Source organism: Phyllosticta citribraziliensis (assembly GCF_038025025.1).
Source record: "Phyllosticta citribraziliensis strain CPC 17464 chromosome Unknown J3D65scaffold_4, whole genome shotgun sequence".
Taxonomy (NCBI): domain Eukaryota; kingdom Fungi; phylum Ascomycota; class Dothideomycetes; order Botryosphaeriales; family Phyllostictaceae; genus Phyllosticta; species Phyllosticta citribraziliensis.
The window spans coordinates 1,515,364-1,534,412 of NW_027117341.1; the positions used below are offsets into that span (position 1 = coordinate 1,515,364).

General features: G+C 59.0%; 6 protein-coding genes across 6 annotated transcripts; 3 read left to right on the forward strand and 3 right to left on the reverse strand.

Moving 5' to 3' along the window:
• Window positions 1-183: 183 nt before the first annotated feature.
• J3D65DRAFT_549972 (fungal-specific transcription factor domain-containing protein) lies at window positions 184-3,991 on the reverse strand (the record flags this gene model as incomplete). The annotated part of the gene is made up of 5 exons (XM_066796977.1): window positions 184-323; window positions 717-1,430; window positions 1,583-3,358; window positions 3,410-3,522; window positions 3,795-3,991. The coding sequence occupies 5 exons, from the start codon at window positions 3,989-3,991 to the stop codon at window positions 184-186; spliced, it is 2,940 nt and encodes a 979-aa protein (XP_066657018.1).
• A 1,187-nt stretch (window positions 3,992-5,178) lies between these two features.
• J3D65DRAFT_293647 (major facilitator superfamily domain-containing protein) lies at window positions 5,179-7,537 on the reverse strand. The gene is made up of 6 exons (XM_066795164.1): window positions 7,220-7,537; window positions 6,850-7,159; window positions 6,726-6,784; window positions 6,619-6,658; window positions 6,060-6,554; window positions 5,179-6,004 (listed from the first exon to the last, which is right to left on the reverse strand). The coding sequence occupies exons 1-6, from the start codon at window positions 7,299-7,301 to the stop codon at window positions 5,272-5,274; spliced, it is 1,719 nt and encodes a 572-aa protein (XP_066657019.1). The 5' UTR covers window positions 7,302-7,537; the 3' UTR covers window positions 5,179-5,271.
• A 557-nt stretch (window positions 7,538-8,094) lies between these two features.
• Window positions 8,095-8,705, forward strand: J3D65DRAFT_619691 (uncharacterized protein). Its single transcript, XM_066799781.1, has one exon. The coding sequence runs from the start codon at window positions 8,116-8,118 to the stop codon at window positions 8,620-8,622; it is 507 nt and encodes a 168-aa protein (XP_066657020.1). The 5' UTR covers window positions 8,095-8,115; the 3' UTR covers window positions 8,623-8,705.
• A 1,671-nt stretch (window positions 8,706-10,376) lies between these two features.
• On the forward strand, window positions 10,377-11,900 carry J3D65DRAFT_293770 (ubiquitin-conjugating enzyme/RWD-like protein). The gene is made up of 4 exons (XM_066795165.1): window positions 10,377-10,695; window positions 10,771-10,865; window positions 10,989-11,617; window positions 11,669-11,900. Exons 1-4 carry the CDS (start codon window positions 10,643-10,645, stop codon window positions 11,735-11,737), a joined length of 846 nt encoding a protein of 281 aa, XP_066657021.1. The 5' UTR covers window positions 10,377-10,642; the 3' UTR covers window positions 11,738-11,900.
• Window positions 11,901-13,703: 1,803 nt separating this feature from the next.
• On the forward strand, window positions 13,704-15,143 carry J3D65DRAFT_601797 (uncharacterized protein; the record flags this gene model as incomplete). The annotated part of the gene is made up of 1 exon (XM_066798060.1): window positions 13,704-15,143. The coding sequence occupies one exon, from the start codon at window positions 13,704-13,706 to the stop codon at window positions 15,141-15,143; it is 1,440 nt and encodes a 479-aa protein (XP_066657022.1).
• A 1,386-nt stretch (window positions 15,144-16,529) lies between these two features.
• On the reverse strand, window positions 16,530-18,999 carry J3D65DRAFT_666443 (uncharacterized protein; the record flags this gene model as incomplete). The annotated part of the gene is made up of 5 exons (XM_066802923.1): window positions 16,530-16,622; window positions 16,676-18,151; window positions 18,196-18,782; window positions 18,833-18,919; window positions 18,987-18,999. 5 exons carry the CDS (start codon window positions 18,997-18,999, stop codon window positions 16,530-16,532), a joined length of 2,256 nt encoding a protein of 751 aa, XP_066657023.1.
• Between the last annotated feature and the right edge of the window lie 50 nt (window positions 19,000-19,049).

Sequence of the window (19,049 nt, forward strand, 5' to 3'; positions counted from 1 at the left end):
TCTTCATGTCGTGTCTACCTATGTACCTTTCTTTCTATCCACGCACCCCATCTCATCTCATCCTATCTCGTCCCATCTCATGACCGCACCGCCATCCACTGTACAACATGCATGCATGCATGTAGCAAGCACGTATGTACAAATACCCAAACACCCCCTTAGCCCCTTATCCCCACGCCCACCTCACCCACTCGCCCCATTCCCCCCACTCGCCCCACCCCCACCCCCGAAGAAAAACGCATCAAACAAATCCAACGCAATGCCATCACTCCAATCATGCCCGCCAAACGCGCCGCCAAACGCCGCATCAGCAACACCGCCGTCTACATACTGCTGTTGCGCTTGTTGTTGCTCTTGTTGCTGCGCCGACGCCCCGGCAGACGCATGATCAGCCGACCCAAAGTCGGGGAGTTCGGATAACTGCACGCCGAAGCCGAGGTCGAGGATATTGGGGAAGTCGGTGTGGTGGTGATGCTGATGTTGTTGCCAGTGCGCGCCGCCCTGTCCCTCTTCTCCTCTTTCTTCTCCTTCGCCGCCGTCGTCGCCGTCGTCGCCGTCGTCGCCGTCGTCGTCGGCGCCAGCCCCCGCATCTCCACCCACTCTTCCGTCCTCCCGTTTGACGCCTTGCTCATGCTGCTGCTGCCGCCACATCGCAACGCCCGCAGCAGCGCCGCCGGGCAGCAGCGCGTCGAGGCCCAGATTGAGGCTGGGGCGACGCAGGAGCAGCGCGTTGGCCGCCGGGTCGTCGGCGCCTGCGTCGGCGCCGTCGGCTGGATCGAACAGGTCGCGCAGGTTCATGTCGAAGCGCGGGTAGGGGCGCTTGTTGGTGGGGCGAGTGGGAGGGGGGACGGCGGCGGAGGAGGAGGAGGAGTGGGCATGATGATGCGCGCTATTGTTGTTGTTGTTGCTGTTGCTGTAGTTGGTGTAGTGTGAGGAAGATGGTGGAGGGTGGAACGGCTGCTGCTGCTGCTGCTGCGGCGGCGGCGCGCCACGGTGCTGAGGGAAATAGCCTGCGTTCTGATGGGGTTGTTGATACGCCATGTGCTGTTCCATCGACGGCGTACGGTGCTGCTGCTGCTGCTGCTGATTCTGCCCCCCAAACTCATGCTTCGTGCGCTGCTGCTGCCCCTGAAGCTCTCCCGCCATCCCCGCATACGCCGCCGACCTACCTCCTCCCAGCTCTCTCGACGACAAGCGCGGCGCGACGTGCAGCAGCGCCTGGCGGCCAAAGCCAGTCGTCGACATGCACATCTGGATGGTGGCCTTGCTCATGCGGTCAAAGGCGTCGCGACACGCCTCGGCCGGCGGGCACTTGTCCGTCAGGTCGCCGAGCACCGACGTGGCGGCCAGCACGGTGAAGTCGACGTCGTCGAGCGACAGGTGGCTGCGCACGAGCGGCGAGTGCCACAGCGCGTAGAGGAACGATATGCCTGTGGTGATGGACGCGCCCGCGTTAGATGCTGAGACTGGTTGGTTCAGGGGAAGGAAGGGGCTAGGGAATTTGTCTCATCGCTTGAAGAGGGAGCGAACGCCCGGGATTGGGGAGTCTAGATGACGTCCGGCTCACGACTGACTGACTTACCGGCCATGAACAAGTGGTGCGTCGCCAGGTACGTGTAGTTCACCAAGTGCACGCGATGCAGCTGCCTATACAACTTGAGCGTCATCTGGCCCGCCTCGGCGACCTTGAGAAAGACAAAGTCGTCATCCTCGCGCAGCTCGTCGAAGCTATTGTTGGTGAGCACGCTGGGGCTGTTGCCGCCAACCTCGTCATCGCCTGCCGCCGCCGCCGCCGCCGGCGTGCTCTTGATGAGCTCGTCGGCCAGCGGGCCCGGCACCGTCAGGCTGGGCCGGTACAGCATGATGACGGCCTGCCAGTAGTTGAGCTCGAAGAAGAGCGGCGAAAACTGCACGCCCGTGTCGAGCTGCGTCGGCGCGCTCTCCTTCCACTCGTACAGCCGCCGGTCAATGTCGCGCCGCCACGCCGCGAACGAGTCGCCGAAGCGCGTGAGAAAGGGGTTCGGCAAGTCTGCGTGCAAGAAGCCGCCGCCGCCGCCGCTGTGGCTGCGCACCTGCTGAGCCTGTCGCGACTGCAGCACCTGGAGTATCTCCGACTGCATCATGCGGAAGCGAAAGTAGTGGTACGAAACGGATTTGTAAGTGGGTTGGCCGCCCGCTGCACTGCTGCTGCCACCAGCCGGCGTCACGAAGCCCTCTTTGGTAATGAAGCGGTCGTCTAGCGACGACGGGAATTCCGTCGTGATGACCTCGTCCGAAATGCCAAAGGGCCGCCCTACGCAGGTGCTGACGAGCCTGTCCAGTGAGTACACGCACCACCAGAGGCGCCGACGCAGGTCGCGCACCCACTGTCGGCGTCCGCGCTCCTTGGGGTCGAGCTGCTCGTCACGATCCATGTTAGTGTGCGTGTCTTCGGGGTGGTCAGGCGTACGTGCCTCCTCGCCCGTCGCCCCGTCTATGCCTACGCCGTCCTCGTAATGGAGGCCCAGGTCGACGCCTAGCCGCACCGCAACTCCGACAATATACCACAGGCCCGGCGCGATTGGCCTGAGCAGCGCAAAGCCGGCGAGCAACAGCACGGCCTGCAGCTCCTCGAGACCCCCGCCAAAGCCATCGGGTCGATCTACTGCGGGAGACGAGCCCAGGAAGCTCTCCAGATGCACAATGGCAGAGGCGTGGTACTCTTCGGGTTGCTGCTGGATGGACGACAGGCGTCGCCTCTTGCCCGGTGGCGGCGACTCTGGATTTTCCTTGGAGCTCTTCTTGCGGTCGTGCGAGTCGGAGCTGTCCAGGATGATACCCGCGCCAATGGCAAAGACAATATTAAGCATGTAGAGTTCGCGACTGGTGCGCTCCTTCGGGTCGGTTGCCAGGACGCGGTCAAACATGGCCATGTATTCGCCACGATGCAATATGGGCACTTGCGGGTTAGCATGCTCAAAGTACAGCTCTACCAGCCTACACGCCAGCTCCCTCTCGGGGAACGGGGCTTGCCTGATGGTGGGCTTGGTGTGCAAGCCAAAAAACGAGTCCCTCATCGACGTGCCCACATTTCCCACGGCCGCGCCCGGGAGCGGCTTGCTCTTCTCAGACGCACCTCCCCCCGACACGGAGCTCTTGACGGCGGCGAAGACGACGCGCGCAAAGGATATGCCCGAAGTCGAGCCCAGGTAGCGAGGATCGGAGGCGCCCTGAACCGAGACCATGCCAATGTTGGACACCATCTTGTTGATGGTGTCGTCGTACCGTTGTTCCTTGCGCCTGTTGGCATCCGCGTCGGGGGCGGCATCGGGGTTGGGGGAGGCAGTAGTGGAGACATGAGGGCTGTGATGTTGTTGATCTTCGGCGGCGGCGGCTTGGGCCTGCTTCTCGACGGAGAAGATGGCGTGACCGTTGGGGGGCTTGTAGCTGAGGGCAAAGTGCTCCGGGGGTGCAAATGGAATGTCGTGGTCTCGCAGGAGAGAGTGGAGGTAAGCGATCCTGCTCTCGAGGTAATACACGTAGCTGTAGCACGACAAGCAAAAAGAAGCATCAGCAAGGGACCGGGCGAGTGGGCGCGATGGATGGATTGATGATTCCACACGAGGGAGCAGCGCAGCGCAGCGCAGCGCAGCATGCAAAGAGAAAGGAAATCCAAAGAGAGAGGCGGGCTGGGCGAAGGCGCGTCGACGCAGCGGGCCGTACCCTGCCCTGCAGCCCTAGGCGCATTGCAGGGCAGCGGGAGGCGCACGGAAAGGAGTCTAGTGTCTGTACTGATGGATGATATATCGACGCACCTTCGCGGTATCTCCTGCTTGGTTATCGGATCGTAGCCGACGCACTTGACGCGGGCCTTTTCGCAGCTGGCGCAGGCGGGCAGGCGCTGGTCACAGCGGTTCTTGCGCAGGCGACAGCGGTTGCAGGCGCTGACGTTCCGAAAGGACGAGACAGCTGGAGAGGACGAAGACGTCGGCGGCGGCGGCGGCGGCGGCATTGGGCTGCCGGTTTTCCTAGGCGCGGAGGCGGAGACGCTGGCACTGGCACTGGCGACGTCGGCGGCAGCGCTGCTGCTGGGCGTCGCATGTTGGGCGCTTGCGGGCTCTAGCGTGGACACTACATGTGGCGGGGCGACGGGCGGCGACGATGGTGGTGCCTCTGGCGTTTGAGGCTTGTCCTTGTCGTCAGTCGTCGAGGATGATGGTGCCTTTGGCGTCATGGGGCATGTCTCGGCTCAGTGCGCGCTGGCCAGGGACCAAGCTGCAGTCCCAGAGAGTCGCGTCGGGGTCGAGAGGGAGTCGGTGTCGGTGGCAGGGTCGTGTTGTTGTAATTGTCGCCAGGCTGAGTCGGAGAAAGCTTGGGCTTAGCGGTGGGCCTTGGACCTTCGACCTTCGAGAAGCGCGTCAACCTTTTCCATCGGCCCGACCGTCGACTTCTCCTGGCCGATCACCTCAACTCAACTTCACTGCCCTCCCGTCGCTCCCATGCACCATGGCGTAACCGCCGCCAAACCCAACTTGCGACACACCGCCTGCTGCCTGCCGTCCTTGGTCGGCCCCAGGTAGAGTAGACGACGCCCGGATGCCACGAATCAAACTCGCCCTCTGCGTTTGATGTCAAAACCTAAAAAGGCAAAATGCTTCTTGTTGGTAGGTACCTAGGGAAAAGGAACAATCGCTCCGCTGAAAACGCCTGACCTGACCCGACCTGACCAGTCCAGCCCTGTCCTGTCCTGTCCTGTCCGTTCCTATCCTGTCCCATCCAACCCATCCCGGTCCCGTTCCGTCCATATACCTTATCCTTCCAAGATGCCTGCCTGCAAGACAAAGAAAGAGCTGTTGCTGCTCACAACTTTCCCCAATTCCCACCTCTATCTAAATGTCAAGTCGCCCAAAACGCCGCCCAATGATGCTGGTTTGCTGTGACGAAGGAAAAACGAAAAGGAAAAATGAAAAGAAGAAGAAAAGACCTCTCATCCAAGAGGGAGAAGATAAATGCACTCCGCCTCTGCTCCTTCTCTTCCTCGTCCTCGTCCTCGTCCTCCTCCTCAATCCAGCCTGGGATAAAAAATTAAAAAGCAAGTTTTCGTAGCAGCCGCGCCCGACCGCTTGGTATCATGTTTCTCTTGTCCCCAAACTCCAAACGAATAGCCTTTTTTCCCCCTCGGGTTGGACGCGTAGCACCTGTGCCATGTTCCCCCCTCCTGTTCCAATTAGAAAGACGCTGGGTAGCCAATGAATGAATGACTTGAAGTTGGCCAAAGCTGCCCGTCGACTGCTAGTAGCGCTCTTTGCAAGCCCCCGACACGTCGTCCTCATCGGCCTTGTCGCCAGAGTACGACACCGTCTTGAGCAGGGGCTCGCCCAGAGCGCTCTCCTCGTCGTGCTCGTATTCGCTGACTTCCTCGGCCGCACTCTTCTCAGAGAAGCGAGGCCTGGGCTGGCGCATCCACGAGCTCTCCGCCGCGCCAACAATGGCCACCAGCGCACACGCCCACCACGCCAGTCCCGAGCACCCGCGGGTGAGGCCAGCCGACTGGATGCTGCCCATGACCGTTGGGCCGAATCCGCGGCACAGGCTGGCGGAAGATGCCGCCGTGCCGTTCAGCTTGCCGAGCACCTTTCTCGACGGTGCAATGTTGGCCAGCATGATCGAGAGCGCCGGGTACGTCATGGCTTGTGCGGCCACCTTCCAGACGAGCACCAGGAGCACTCCTCCCATGCGCATCGACTCGGGCATGAGCGTGAGGTACGGCGTGAGCGTGTAGAGCAGCGGGTACGTCATGACGGTGAGGCGAAACGTCCGGAGAGGTCCCAGTTTTCCACAGACGTAGGGGAAGACGAAGATTTGAGCAATCATTTGGAGGAAGCCTTGAGCCGAGAGGATGAAGCCGATCGACTTGGCCTGGAGTCCGAAACCTCCCATGAACTTGAACGGGAGCTGGGCCGGCTGGGTCGACTCGGGCAGACTCATCAGGACGGGCAAGAGCTGCTCAAACGAAATGGTGTGGCTGTTGATGCGTCGTTAGCTTGAGAAGGGCAGAGTCTCCAAGGGGATGGGCTTACAATGCGAGGACGCCGAGACCGACAATGTTGAGGACGATCTGGGGGTCCACGCCGAAGCGGGAAGTCTTGACGTTGACACTGCGTGGCGGTGTGCGAATGGCGGCTGCTGTCGCGCTGGTCAGACGAGGCGATCCCTCTGTCGATTGGTAGCCGGGCGGCTGCTCGTCGTCCGACTCGTCGGCCAGCAGGTAGCAGGTCTGCTCAATGTAGCCAGCCTTGGCGGCCAGGACCATTTCGTCGTCCTCACGGCCACGGAGCTTGCGCAGGATCCAGCGGCCGCAGGCGGCGCCGTAGTCCTTGCGGTACTTCTTGTCCTCGTGCGTCTCTTCCAGGAACAGGATGCCGATGATTAAGCTGAAGCACACGATGGCGGTACAAAAGAGGTTTGGGAGCAGGTACGGGAACTTGTCGAACAGGGATCCGGGGCTGAAGACGGAAGGGTACCCCTTGACGGGCTCGGCAAGAGTGCCGCCAAGACCGGACCCAATGATGGAGCTACAGGTAAATCTTTAGCTGAGCTCAACAATGACTTGCCGCCTCGGCGGCTCATCGGACTCACCCTAGACACCAAACGAACGGCATGATAGCATATGCGTGATCTGCGTTTCAACATCAGCAAGGTACCGCTTGGAGGTCAACACGCCCGATGACGCGGATTGCACTCACGTTGGTGAGACTCGACCGTCACCACCTCGGCGACTGTCGTCTGAAGAACGCCCATGTTGCTAAGAGAGCCGCGCGTTAGCAGTCCGTTCCCCCCTTTGCCGCCGCGGCCGAAATCACCACTTACCCGTTGAGCAGACCGCCCAGGGCCCGTGCCAGCATGGCCATGGGCAGGTTTTTCGCGAAGCCAAACATGAGCATGCTCAGCCCCGTGCCAGCCAGGCCGAGCAGGAGGATTGGCTTTCTTCCAACCCTGTCGCTGATGTGTCCCCACATGATGCCCGTCAGGAACTCGGCAAAGGCGAAGGCCGACGTGACCATGCCTGCGTACATGGCGATTTGCTTCTCATCGTTGGTGATTTCAAACGAGATGATCATGTAGTAAATGTAGGGGAAAATTGACATGAAGGCGATGGGTTCTGCGATTCGGCAACATGCTATGGGGGAGGTGATTAGTTTTCTTCCCTTTGCAGTGCGCCGCCGTGGAAGAAGCTTACCCAGGACAAAAAGCTGGCGCGTCGGAAAGGGCGTCTTCTCGGGCGTGTGGGAGGCCCGCCGGCGGAGAGCTTGGAAGCTCATTGTGATGTGTGGAGGATTGGAGGGTGTGAGGAGAGAGGAAGGGAGGGGGAGGTGGATGAGAAAAGGCTGTAGGGTCCAGCAAGACGAAAGAGGGAATGTTTGGCGGAGAGGGGTATAAAAGAGCCAAGTGGTGAGGATAAAAGATCAAACGTGAAGGAACGGTGTGAGAGCAGGAGGAAGGATGGTTATATGTGCGCGTCAAGTTGTGGCTTCCGGACGCGATTAGATTTGCTAGGCGTAGGGCAGAGAGCACCAGGGATGTCTGGACAAGGATGTGGGTGACTTTGCGGCCGGGGAAGTGTGTTGGTGCCCCGTGTGTTGGTAGATGCAACAGGAAAGGCAAGCAGCGGAGGGGCCAGGTCTGATATAGGTCTGAGAGACGGGCAGGGCAGAGAAAAAGAGGCGGTGATGGTAGGCGCAAGCTTCGCTGGCAGGGCTACCCCCATGTCGGCGAGTGGATGGGTCCACGGTCATGAAGTGGTGGAAGGTCAGATCCGGTGCTATGCTGCCCAAAGAGGCGCACAGGCGAAAAATAAAAAACAAGAGAACAAGAAAGGAAAAAAAAAAAAAAGAGGATTTGCGGCCTTGGCCAAAGCCCCCCCTGAGGGCTGAGAGAGGGGGGAGGGACGAGGGAGAGGCAGAAGCGAGGGCGCAGGCGCAGCGCAGCGCAGCGCAGGCGCAACGCTACGCTACGCAAGCCCGAGTGGCAGACAGGTACACAACAATGACATATACACCGAGATCAGCGCTTGTGGCCGCAGGGCCGAGTTATCGGGCCCAGAGGTGCAGCGGGTGCAGTGCAGGTGGTGCTGGGATGCATTGGTTGCAGGCGTGCCGTGGTGCCAGACGCGCCGTTGTTGCCCCCTTTCGCGGGCCCAAGAGTCGGACAGGGGTCAGGCTAGCGACCGGGCGGGTTTGCGGCTCGCGGAACGGCCGTCTGTACCTTGCCTCGACGGTAGGTAATGTAGGTATAAACTCGGGACCCGGCCCTTTCGTTCGATTATGCTGTGTCTGTGTCGCAGGCTGGTTGGCGCTGCGCTGTGCTGCTTGCTTTCCTGCTTGCTTGCTTGCTTGCCTGCTCGCTGGCTGGATGCTTGCTTGTCTCTGGGTTCACGACCGACGTTTTCATTTGCTGCTTTCTTTGGTTGCTTGCTTTGCTGGGGCCGGGCGTTGCTTGGTCGGTCGCTTCGCCCGTTGGCTCCGCTCCGCCGTTCCCCTCCCCTCAGCCGGCCAACCATGGCGACGACTCGTGTTTGCTTTTGCGTGCGTGGCCGTCTCGTGCACTCTTCTCAGCGGTCGGCCACGGGCGAGTCGAGCGTAGTCTAGCGGCCAGGCGGTAAGTGGAGCAGCAGAGGCATGGCGGCGGCTGCGACAATCCCATTCTTAGATGTGTAGAGGGTCAAAGCCTGGGACGGTTTCAAGATTGCAGGAGAGGCGGTCAATTACATGTATTTTGCTTTTTTTTTTTTTTTTTTTTTTCTTCCTTCCTTCCTTCTGGTGATGGGGGGGGAGGAGGAGGATTGTTTCTCCGGCGGGTGTGACGACCCGACGTCTGTGGTGAGTGAGGTGGTGAGGGAGCGCGGGCTTGGATCGAATCGTGGTTACAGTCAGATGATGAAACGAGGATTGAGGCTGCGGTGCTGATGGGCTTCTGACGATGAAGCATCGAGTTGGGGTGCCTGGAGATGGGGACCGAGTGGACCGCAGCCCCGGCGGGACGAAGCTGGCGAGCGGTGGCCAGGGCCGCCATCCCATTGGCCGCTGGCTGTGATTGGCGCGGGGAACGACAGCTGGGTAAGCCAGCCGAATATTCCGTCAAACGACGTGGATGCGCCGGTACGGGAGGGGAGGCAAGGAACCGTCCTCGCTCGCTCGCTCCATCGCGCCCCCAGTCGCTCGCTGCACCTCTCGCATATTGCATCGCATCGCATCGCGCATCAAATCGACTTTTTTCTCAATCCGTGTCACTTGCAACAATTCAGTAGTTGCTGCTCGCTGATTCCGGGGTAACCATCCATGGCCCTCCCAAGCCGACGTCATGACTGCCTGCTCCACTGAAACGATAAGCGAACACCGGCCCCTCTCGACGCGAATCCCATCACACGTCCTCTCTCAATGTGCGACGCCACAGTGCTCTGTGAGTCGAAAACGACGGCTCGTGTGGTGCCAGCGCGTCCTGTACCACCCGTTTCCCGCTGCACACTACCCCGGTCCGCGGGGAGCTCTCGTCTCATTGCCGTTCCCGGTTCTTGGTCCTCGACGCTGCAGTGCCCGCTCTCGTGGATCGCCCATATAATTTTAGTTGCCACCCACTCTCACAGCATACTCACCGCTTGACACTCATGACTCTCTGCCGACGCTGCTGGTGTGGCGCCCGTTGACTGGACCCAGGCGCTCCGTACCACTACCCAATCCCCCAACGGACACGCATGTGCGCTGTGCTGGCTGTGATGTGGTGCTGTGCTGTGCTGTGCTTATTGTTGCTGCTGCTCGCCGCGCGGGTGACCATCAGAAAGAGAGAGAGAGAAAAAAAAAAAAAAAACACTCTCTGGGCCGTTTGAAACGAAAAGAATGAAAAAGAGGGAACCAGAGGTGAAAAAGCATAAATCCCGAGCTCTGTCTGGCGTGACTCGGCCGGCATGGCAGGGATGGCGAGTCCCTGAGGTTTGGTTCCTTTCTCTGCTTGCTTGGCCTGATGTGTGACATTTTTGCCGACCGTTCCGCTCAGGAGAGTGCGGTCGGGTGGGTGAAGATGTCGGCAAACGAACGTTGAGATGTGATTGCTTTCTTTCTGCGATTCCAACGGCATCGACGTTTCTTTTGCGCCTTTGTTCTTCTCTCGTCATTTGTGATGCTGCTTTGTTTTTGTGGCTGTGTGCCGTGACTGCGACTGCAAGTGGCCCCTCTTGGCGTCCGGGCCGATCGCTCACTAGACTAAGGTAAGGTAGCTGAGATCCGGCATTCCGTGACCTCCACCCGACCCATCCTTGACCAAACCATCAATGAGCCAGGTTTTCCAGACGCTTCGCCCTGGAACTCTGGTACGAACGGGGGAGCGGGATGCAGCCGCCTGAGCCCAAACCATGTCTCTCATCCCACCATCATCCTTGGACCCGGGCTGCTTCGAGCTTCGAGATGCGCTTCTCGTTCCCTCCACCTACTCCCACAGTAACTACAGTAGCTGTCAAAGGTCAGTCCCCTCGGTTCGCCGCTTAGTCACGCCCACGTGATGCGGCGATCGATCCAAGGAAGGAACCACCCACGCTTCTTGTTGTCCCCACCGTTTCCCGGCACATCAACGACTCGCCGCCGACAACAAGCTCCTCCGCTTCCTGGTCGCCATGCCGTTCTTGGGTCTGCCCGCTCTCCAGAAGCAGAGCCTGCTCGTAGAATTGTACGTCCGTCTGTCCCCTCGTCGGGCCGCTTCCTCCCCCCCCCCCCCCCCCCCCTCCTAACCTCGTTGAAACAGCGCGAGCCTGCGTCACGGCTGCCCTGACGGCGTCTACGTGAGCATTACCCCTGGCGACCCCTCGCTGTGGACTGGAGTCTTGTTTGTCCGAAAAGGTGCGCTGTTCGACGACTGACTTTTCCATACGCTTTGAAACACCATCAATGGGAACCTTTTGACTTTTGCGCCCTTCCCTTCCCCTTCACTGCGCTCAGCTGACGTTGGCCCGCCGTTTCAAGGCCCGTATGCACCCGCCATCCTTCGACTTCAGATTTCTTTTCCATCTGCCTATCCCGCCGTGCCTCCGCTCGTAACCTTCTCCACCGATGTCTTTCATCCGTTGGTCACGCCTCTCACCACGTATACTTATACGACCGGCTCGGCCACCGGCGACACTGTCAGTGCTACCGACGAGGACCGACTGCCGCCTGGAGGCTTCAGTTTAAGACATGGTTTCCCCCAATGGTTTGAGCGCAGCCACCGCGGTGCGACTCGAACCACGACACTGCAAGTTCCAGGCACTAATGGCGGTGAGCCCAACGCGGCAGCAAACTTCCAGCCTCCGCCCATAGCAAAGTTGCTCAAGTATATTCAAGCTTCGTTTGCCGACGAGTCTATCCTGGATTCGGTCACGGCCGACTCTGCCGCTAATCCCGGCGCTTACCATGCTTGGCGTTCATACAGAGAAACTCGCTTGGCCGGAGAGCTCCAACCCATGACCAAGCCCAGCTCTGCCCCGACCGACAGGTCTCGCCGCCCCGGCGAATGGAACTGGGAAGGCGTCTGGGAGGAAAGAGTTAAAAAGGGCATCCAAAGCAGCACTTCGGACTCGGTCTTGTATGGCGCCGGGGCTGAGGGTGACGATGTGGTGAGTTTGCTCCATGCAAAAATCACTCCGCGCAAACGCTCACGCGAGTAGGTGCGCTTTGCCCAAATCGACAAGGAGACGTTTGAAAAAGCAAAAGCACGTTTATTGAAGCCAACTTGATCAACTTGGATAGAATGGAGAATACAGGCGCAATTGCAACAGAGCTTGTCGTTGTTGGTAGTGGATTGGGTCTTTGCGCGCGCAGTCTCTTCAGGTCGCCCTCAACCATGAGATGCGCCGGCTCCTTCTTCCCCCGCATGGTGCCAGTCGAAAGGGCAAGAACCATTCGCGGGGTCTGATGACACTGGAAGGCCCCACTTGCCAGTCCTCTATCTGGTAATTTGATCGCACCTTCCAGTCCCGGACGCTGACCAAGTTATTCCGTCACTGCTCAAATCATGATCCAAGACAACGACGGCTTGTAAACCGCGCCCCCCCCCCCCAAAATGCTGCCCAACGCCAAATCTGCGATGCCGCTTCCCGCAAATGCTCGGTCGACCAGCGAGATCAAGGTCCGAAAGAGACGAGAAAACAGATCGTCTGCTTCGAGCTTCAGCGCCAACCAGGTTCTCGACGAAGCTGACAAGTGTTCGACCAAGATTCCGTCTTCTTACAGCCTGCGGTCAGACGACGCCCAGGAATCTTTGTCTGCTGCCAGCTTGTCTCTCAACCCGGCTCCCCAAAGCGTTCCTAAACGGAGGTCGTCCAAAAAGGTTCTTGCAAAGGTGTTGGGTACAATCCAAAACAACAAGACACCCTCCCTGCAGACGCCGGTGCGCAATGGCCAATCCGACGGCAATCTATTCCGAAAGCTGTCTATGAAGAGCAAATCTACGCTTCACCCTCGTTCAAGAAGCTCAGAAGTCTCGCTTACAGTGTCTCCGTGAGTTTGGAGACCTTGGCGCGCACTGGAGATGTTTCTCCCCGACTCATCATCAACCTTGCTTTAACGACGCTAACGCTGCCGAGTGCCCTGAACACGACGAATAGTCATTCTACTCCCAAGGTCCGCCCAAGTCTCAGTGCCTTTTCGGGTGGCGTGCCTCACTCTCCCTCTCCCTTGACCGCTGGCTCCCGTACTCCTCCACAGACAAGCTTCACGAACAGAGCACCGCCGATCCTCACCGTTGATCTTAATGTGATGTCAGAACTGGAAACCTTGAGTCTGTATGAAGAGCGGGTCATGTGGGTTGCCGTCGAAGCGAGCGGTGTCGTGAGGTCGAGGGATGAGCCTAGCAAGGTGTTGGGAGTCGGCTTGGATGTCGTGGTGGTTCTTGACAACTCGTATGTCAAAACCCCATGTTGACATCATGACCCCCACTCACACTTGGCTTACTTTTCGTCAAGCCGATTCGCCTCTCCAGAGTGTCTCGAGATTGCCTGCGACGTGGCTCTCCACATTGCCGAGTTGAGCACTGAAACTGATGATCGGATCGCCCTCTTCTGCACGAGCTGTCGCCATTTCCCGAATGTCGCAAAACCCTCAGGTTGCCTACTCCATCCTCTTCGACCAGCGAACCTTGCTTCCATCAGGAACGAAATTGCGAGCATCAAAAGTTTGGCCGAGCAGCCTCCGCCGGCCTCTTCGGATCTGCGCGAAACTCTACTCGAGGCCATCAAAGTTTTAAATGAGCCGAATGATAGGTCCGTTGAGCCTCTGCGGCGGGAGCGGAGCCACGTCTTTGTCCTGTCTCCGCGGATGATTGGGCAAGACTTGGCCAATGAGGTCCTCGAGCTACCCAAACTCCATTGCGTCTGTACCGCGGCCATCCCCTACCATCAGACCACGTGTCCTGCTTCCAATGAAGGGATACTGCCTTTGGCTCTTCGCCTCAACTTTGACCAGACTGGAGTTGCTAAAACAGATTGCGACCATCTGTCGGCACAGGTTACCGACGTGCTCGCTTATGCGAGGATGGGAGATTCTCCTGGCCACATCACTGACCTCCAGCTTGATATCAGGTCATCCACTGGCTGTGCTGTAGAGAGCATGCTTGGTACGCTTTCCTGTGAGGTTCTCAACCCTGGACAGACGGTCTCATCTCTGGTGAGAGTCAAGGTTCCAGCAGTCTTACCTCCGCATAAGATGCCGGCAAGTGTGGTTCGCAATGTCGATGACGCCTTTGCCGACTTGGAGCTGCTCCTAGGCGAGACCGTGACAAAACTATTCACCGTGAAAGCTCACTACAGACAATCACTTTTTCCAGAAAACAACTTCATAACGGTGGAGAGCCGTTGCCAGATCAAGAGGCCGAATCCGCTCTCGTCATGGAGCATTTCGCCCCCAAAGGACATTTTTTACGCGTTGAGAGCCGAAGCAGAACTTTACAAGCGCTTCGTTTTCCTTGTGGCAACCCAAGACCCGCCACTGGTTGCGCTGGAGACTCTAGCAACCTTTTACGAAAACAAGCGCTGCTCACTACCGTGCTCCGGCTACATTGAGCGCGTGCGAACAGAGCTGCTCCACCAGCTGGAAGCACAAACACCAGTCCCGTCCGTCATGAGTGTCAGGAACGGCCCATCCACCCCAACCCAATCGCAGCACTCAACCCCCGAGGGACTCGCTACTCCACGGCACATTGATGCCCATCAACCTCGACACTACCTGTCGCATCCTCACTTTTCCTTTTCTCCGCGCGACAGTCTGCGCTTCACGGCGCGCAAGCCTCCCACGCCGACGCCCCAGACCGTCCAACGCGCCTCCTCCGCCTCGCCCGTTTTGCTGTCTATAGCCAAACAGCCCCCGCAGCCGTCCTCGCCCTGCTCCACCGCTCGCTTCATCGACACGCCGCTCCCAAGCTCTGCTGCCATGGCGCGTGGCGCTGCTTCTGCTGTGCTCGTGGCGTCTGGGTCGCCCGGCGGCAGCGGCCTCAACCTTGCCAACAGCAGCGCCGACGGTGCCATGATGTTGACCAGCGTCGTCGACTCGCCGAAGACGGCTACTTCGGCGTCGTCGTCGCCCATTGACGAGGCCCGCGCCATCTGGCGCCACATGCGGCGCAACGTGTCGATGCGCGGCCGCACGACGGCTGCCAGCGGCGCGCGCAATGCCGTGCCCTCGTGGCCGGCTGGGTACCGGCGGTCGACAGTCGTGGCTGGCGAGGCTGTTGCTGGCGGCGGTGATGGTGGCGGCGGCGCTCGTGTCCATGTCGATGGCGATGTGGATATGGGCCTGCGTGAGATGAGCGCCGGCATTGGTGGTGGCTGTGGTGGTGGCTCGTGGACCTCGTCATCGTCATCGTCACTCTTTCCTGTCATTAGCCCGGGCGGTACCAGCACCAGCACCCCTCGCACCATCACTACTATCACTACAGCAGCTAACACCACTACCACTACGACACCATCTTCAACGCCGACAGCCGCAGCCGTCGGCCGGGCGCTTGTGCGCGAGCGCCGCGAAAGAAGGGAACGCGAGTGGAAACGCAAGGCGCTGCTGAATAAACGCAGCTTGGGCGCCGATACGCTGAGGAGTTTGGCCATGGGTGGGGAGTTGGAGGTGGGGGCCTTTGATGGGGAGGGGTGGTGAGTGAGCTATGGGGAGAGAAAGGGCAGGGGAAAGGGCCAGGGGGGGGGAGGGTGAAAGTAGGGGATAGTAGGATAGTAGCCTTAAGTTACATACTAAAGCAAATCAAGGAAGAAAACTACTCCATTATTTACCTCCTTTATGGTGCACGTCATGCATGACCCCGCACGTATTGCTGCCTACCTACCTCATTCACTACTTGCCTAATATCTTGTCCCCTTCCTTTTCCCTAGCTAGCCCTATGTTCCTCTTCTACCTCTTCTACTACTAGCTACGCAGATAGTCCACCGTTTAAGTACTAAGGGGGGGGCAGGTAAGTAGGCACATAGAGAATTACTAAATCTAGACGATACATTAGAAAAGAAGTAAATAGTTACTTTTTCAATTCTTAGGATATATCTCAACTCTTACCCCTTCCTTACATGACTCCCTATAAACTACATCCATACTACTATTCCTAGCCAGCCCTATATAGTACGACTACTCCTGCTCTTCCTTGTTGAGATGTTTTAGAGCGTTAGGTGTGGATTTGTTGGAGACTGTCTGTTTTAGAGCCGTGTCGTTTTTCTGTTTCTCTAATCATCATTATTTTATTCCTCTTCTCTCTGTTTTTAGAGCGAGCCATTTCATCATCAGCGTCATCATCAGCGCCAGGACTCTCACCAACGCCGTCTCCTATCTCTCATCTCTCATCATCATCATTATCCCCCCAGCCCCACCACGGATAGATCAATAGAAACGCCATCCCACCACGACGCCATCAAAGACGCCTGTCTACCTGCCTCCCTACCCCGCCTACTACTGAACGAACGCCTCAACTCCTCAACATAGCAGACACGTCCATCGCTACAAACAACTCAGGAAAAAGAAAGGAACCGTCATAGCAAGAGCTTCTCGACCGCTGGCTCCACACTTCTCTTCTGCCTCCTCACTAAGTCACTCCTTCACTAACTCCTCGCTCACCCCCGCACGCACACATGCGTCGTCGTCATCATTATCATCATCATTCAGTACCCAAAGAAAGCCCAAGATGCAAATGACATTCAAACTTTTTCTGTCTATGGAGGGAGGGAGGGGTTTGGGGCACATGCGCTCATACGCTCATTCATACCAGAGCAGACCAGAGCGGGCCAGCAGCAGTCTGCATCGTAAGAGGGAGAGTGAGAGGGAGGGAGTGCCTGCCAGCCATGCACAGCACGACGCACGCACGCTGGCAGGATGCAACAAGGATGCACAAGAGAAGGATGTGAGGAAGGCTGGGGACGACGACGAGGAGGATGGACAACGACGAAGAAGGGGTATATCTATGATTGGCGAACACCTCGGAGGAAAATCGCAGGTACGGACGGGGAGGGTGACTGACGGCTCCAGACGGGTTGGTTGTTTGGTTCATGTAGCGACGTTGCGCTTTTCGCTCTCGGTCAGGTAGATGACCATGCGGTACACCTTCTTGACCAGCGGCTCGGCTTCGTCTTCGAGGAACTGCAAAACCAAGTTAGCATAGGATGAGGACAACGAGATAGAAACAAACTCACCTCCGAGATGGAATTGACCAGCTCCTGCGGATCGCCCTTGTTGCGAATGTGGTTCTCGATCACCTCGACCACCATGTCCTCCTGCACGCCCAGCGCCTCCATGACCTTCTTGCCCAGGAACGGGTGGATCTGCTCGGTGATGGCCGAGTCGTCCAGGAAATCCCACAGCACTTTCCAGCTCCAGATGCCCTCCTTGTCCGTCGGAATCTCGCTGGCCAGCCGGCGCGCCGCCGCCTCGCGCTCCGCCGCCGACATGCCTGCTGTGTCGGCGGCGCTGCTGTCGTAGCTGAGCGGGATGAGCTTGCGCGGCGCCGCGTTGGCGTTGGCCGCGTCCTCCTCGTCTTCCAGGAGCCCTTCGACTTCGGCCGCCGTCCTGCGCGGTGCCTGTTCCTTGCGCTGCGAGGCGGCGGCGCCCAGCGAGATTTTGAATCGTTGAGGCTCCCGCGGCTGGGTAATGGCGGCCGGCTTGGGCGAGTCCTCGTCGCGAGCACGGGATTCGTTTGCGCCGCGCGTGTGCTCGGCCTGCTCCCGCTCGCGTGCCAGTTCCCTCTCCTCGGCCTGGCGATCCTTATCGTCGGCAGCCATCTCGCGCTGGCGGAAAGCGGCACGGTTGCGGATCCAGGCGGAGCGGTCCGCGTAGTACTCTTCGGTGCGGCGGGACGATTCCACGTCGTCGTCCCACTCTGCCAGGCGCTTGCGCATGTCCTCCTTGTCGGCGCCAGCCCTGGCTTCTTCTTCTTCGTCCAGCCGCTTGAGACGGGCAATGGCAGCTCCCTTTTGCCGCTCCCTATTAAGCCAACGACGCTCAGCCTCACGATACGACTTTTCTTCCTCGTCTACCTTCTTCCTGCGGCGACGACGCTCGAGCTCCTCATCACTGGCCGAATCATCTTCGTCCGAGCGGTTGACGTATGGACAAGAATCGTGTGCCTGCACGAACGTGATGCCGTTGTGCTCCTTGCCAAAGCCCTTAGGTCCGCTTGGAGCACCTTCAACCCCCCGCTTGCTTGGGCCAAGTGGAATGCCATTAGCTCCACCACCAGGACCACTTGGGGCGGAGACGGGGGGCGATGCCAGCCGGTTGATGCGATTGCCTGTGCTTCTTTGACGCTCCGAACGTTCCTGCTCTTCCAAGGTCTCAAGATCCTTGCGGACACTCCTCTCTCGAAAGGCGGCAATCTCTGCGGCGACCGTCTCGCGCATTTCAAGCGGAATGTCTGACAGCTCATCCTCCACGCTAAGGGGAATGGTGACGACCTCGCCAGTTGCGCCGTCGATTTTTGTCTCGGAACCGACCATTTTGATGTCACCATCCGAGTCGGGAATAGGTGCTTCGCGAGGACGTTTGAGGCTCTCCAAGACAGACGTCAGTGCCTCCTTGGCTGTGTCGATGCGGAATTGAGATGCGGCCTCGTCTTCATCACGCTTCCCTTTCCACTCCTCGGCATATTTGAGCGAAGCATTGTCGACTTTGACCTACATAACAGTTAGATTGGCCATGGTTTAGGCGACACACTTACTGCAAGATGTGCCATTTCCAGCTCCTCGTCCTCCGCCTTGATCTTTTCAGGCTTCTTGGCCGGGACCTGGACGCCATCCTCCAGAATGGCAGCTGCCGTCTCCAAGCTCTCCGCATCCTCGTACTCCGCAAAGCCAAAGTTGCAAAATGTGTTTTCACTGTTGACGGGCCTGTCCCAGCGCCGCAGGTTACCAGCGCAAGTCAGGATCCTCTCGAGATCGTCGTTGGTCACAGCCTCGGGGATGCTGCTGACGAAGATGGTGCGAGCAATCTCCTCCCTGGTCGGCGGCTGGAGCACAATCGACTCGCGTTGCTGGCGCTGAGAGTCGAGGCCTCTGTAGTCGCCGCCGAGCCCCGGACGCCGCCCGCCCGCCGACTGCGGCTCAGACCCGCCCTTGCGATCATCTTTTGCGCCGGGCCCCGTTGTACCCAGGCGAATGACGGGAGCGTTGAAGTTGATGTTTGGCATGCCGGCGGGCGGCGCAAAGCTTGGAGGCAGGTTTCCTGGCCGTGCGGGAAGGGGAGACTGCGATTGCTGCATGCCGGGCGGCGCGCTCATGCCGGGAGGCATCATGCCAGGCGGTGCACCTGTTTCTAGTCAGTCGGGTCGACGGTGTGGACGGCGGCGAGCTTCTCACCCATGCCGGGCGGCGGGGCCATGCCCGGAGGCGATCCGGCTGGAGGATAGCTGGCGTAACCAGGAGGACGGCCATATTGACCCGCAGCTGTGCAGCGTTAGCCAAGAGTGAATTGGAAGGAGGTTACGCGAGCTAGTGAGCTTTTGCGACGTACGGTAGTTGTACATGTCTGCGGTGGCTGCGCGGGATTTGATTCGGAGCGAGAGGAGGGGAAGAG

Bases quoted from the DNA above. Each gene is read 5' to 3' on its own strand.
- J3D65DRAFT_619691 (XM_066799781.1), top strand. From the start codon at position 8,116: ATGCATTGGTTGCAGGCGTGCCGTGGTGCCAGACGCGCCGTTGTTGCC.
- J3D65DRAFT_293647 (XM_066795164.1), bottom strand. From the start codon at position 7,301: ATGAGCTTCCAAGCTCTCCGCCGGCGGGCCTCCCACACGCCCGAGAAG. The intron at 6,659-6,725 runs GTGAGTGCAATC...GTTGAAACGCAG, and splicing joins GACGGTCGAGTCTCACCAAC to ATCACGCATATGCTATCATG. The intron at 6,005-6,059 runs GTAAGCCCATCC...ACGCATCAACAG, and splicing joins GGTCTCGGCGTCCTCGCATT to CCACACCATTTCGTTTGAGC.
- J3D65DRAFT_293770 (XM_066795165.1), top strand. From the start codon at position 10,643: ATGCCGTTCTTGGGTCTGCCCGCTCTCCAGAAGCAGAGCCTGCTCGTA. The intron at 10,866-10,988 runs GTGCGCTGTTCG...CGCCGTTTCAAG, and splicing joins AGTCTTGTTTGTCCGAAAAG to GCCCGTATGCACCCGCCATC. The intron at 11,618-11,668 runs GTGAGTTTGCTC...TCACGCGAGTAG, and splicing joins GGGCTGAGGGTGACGATGTG to GTGCGCTTTGCCCAAATCGA.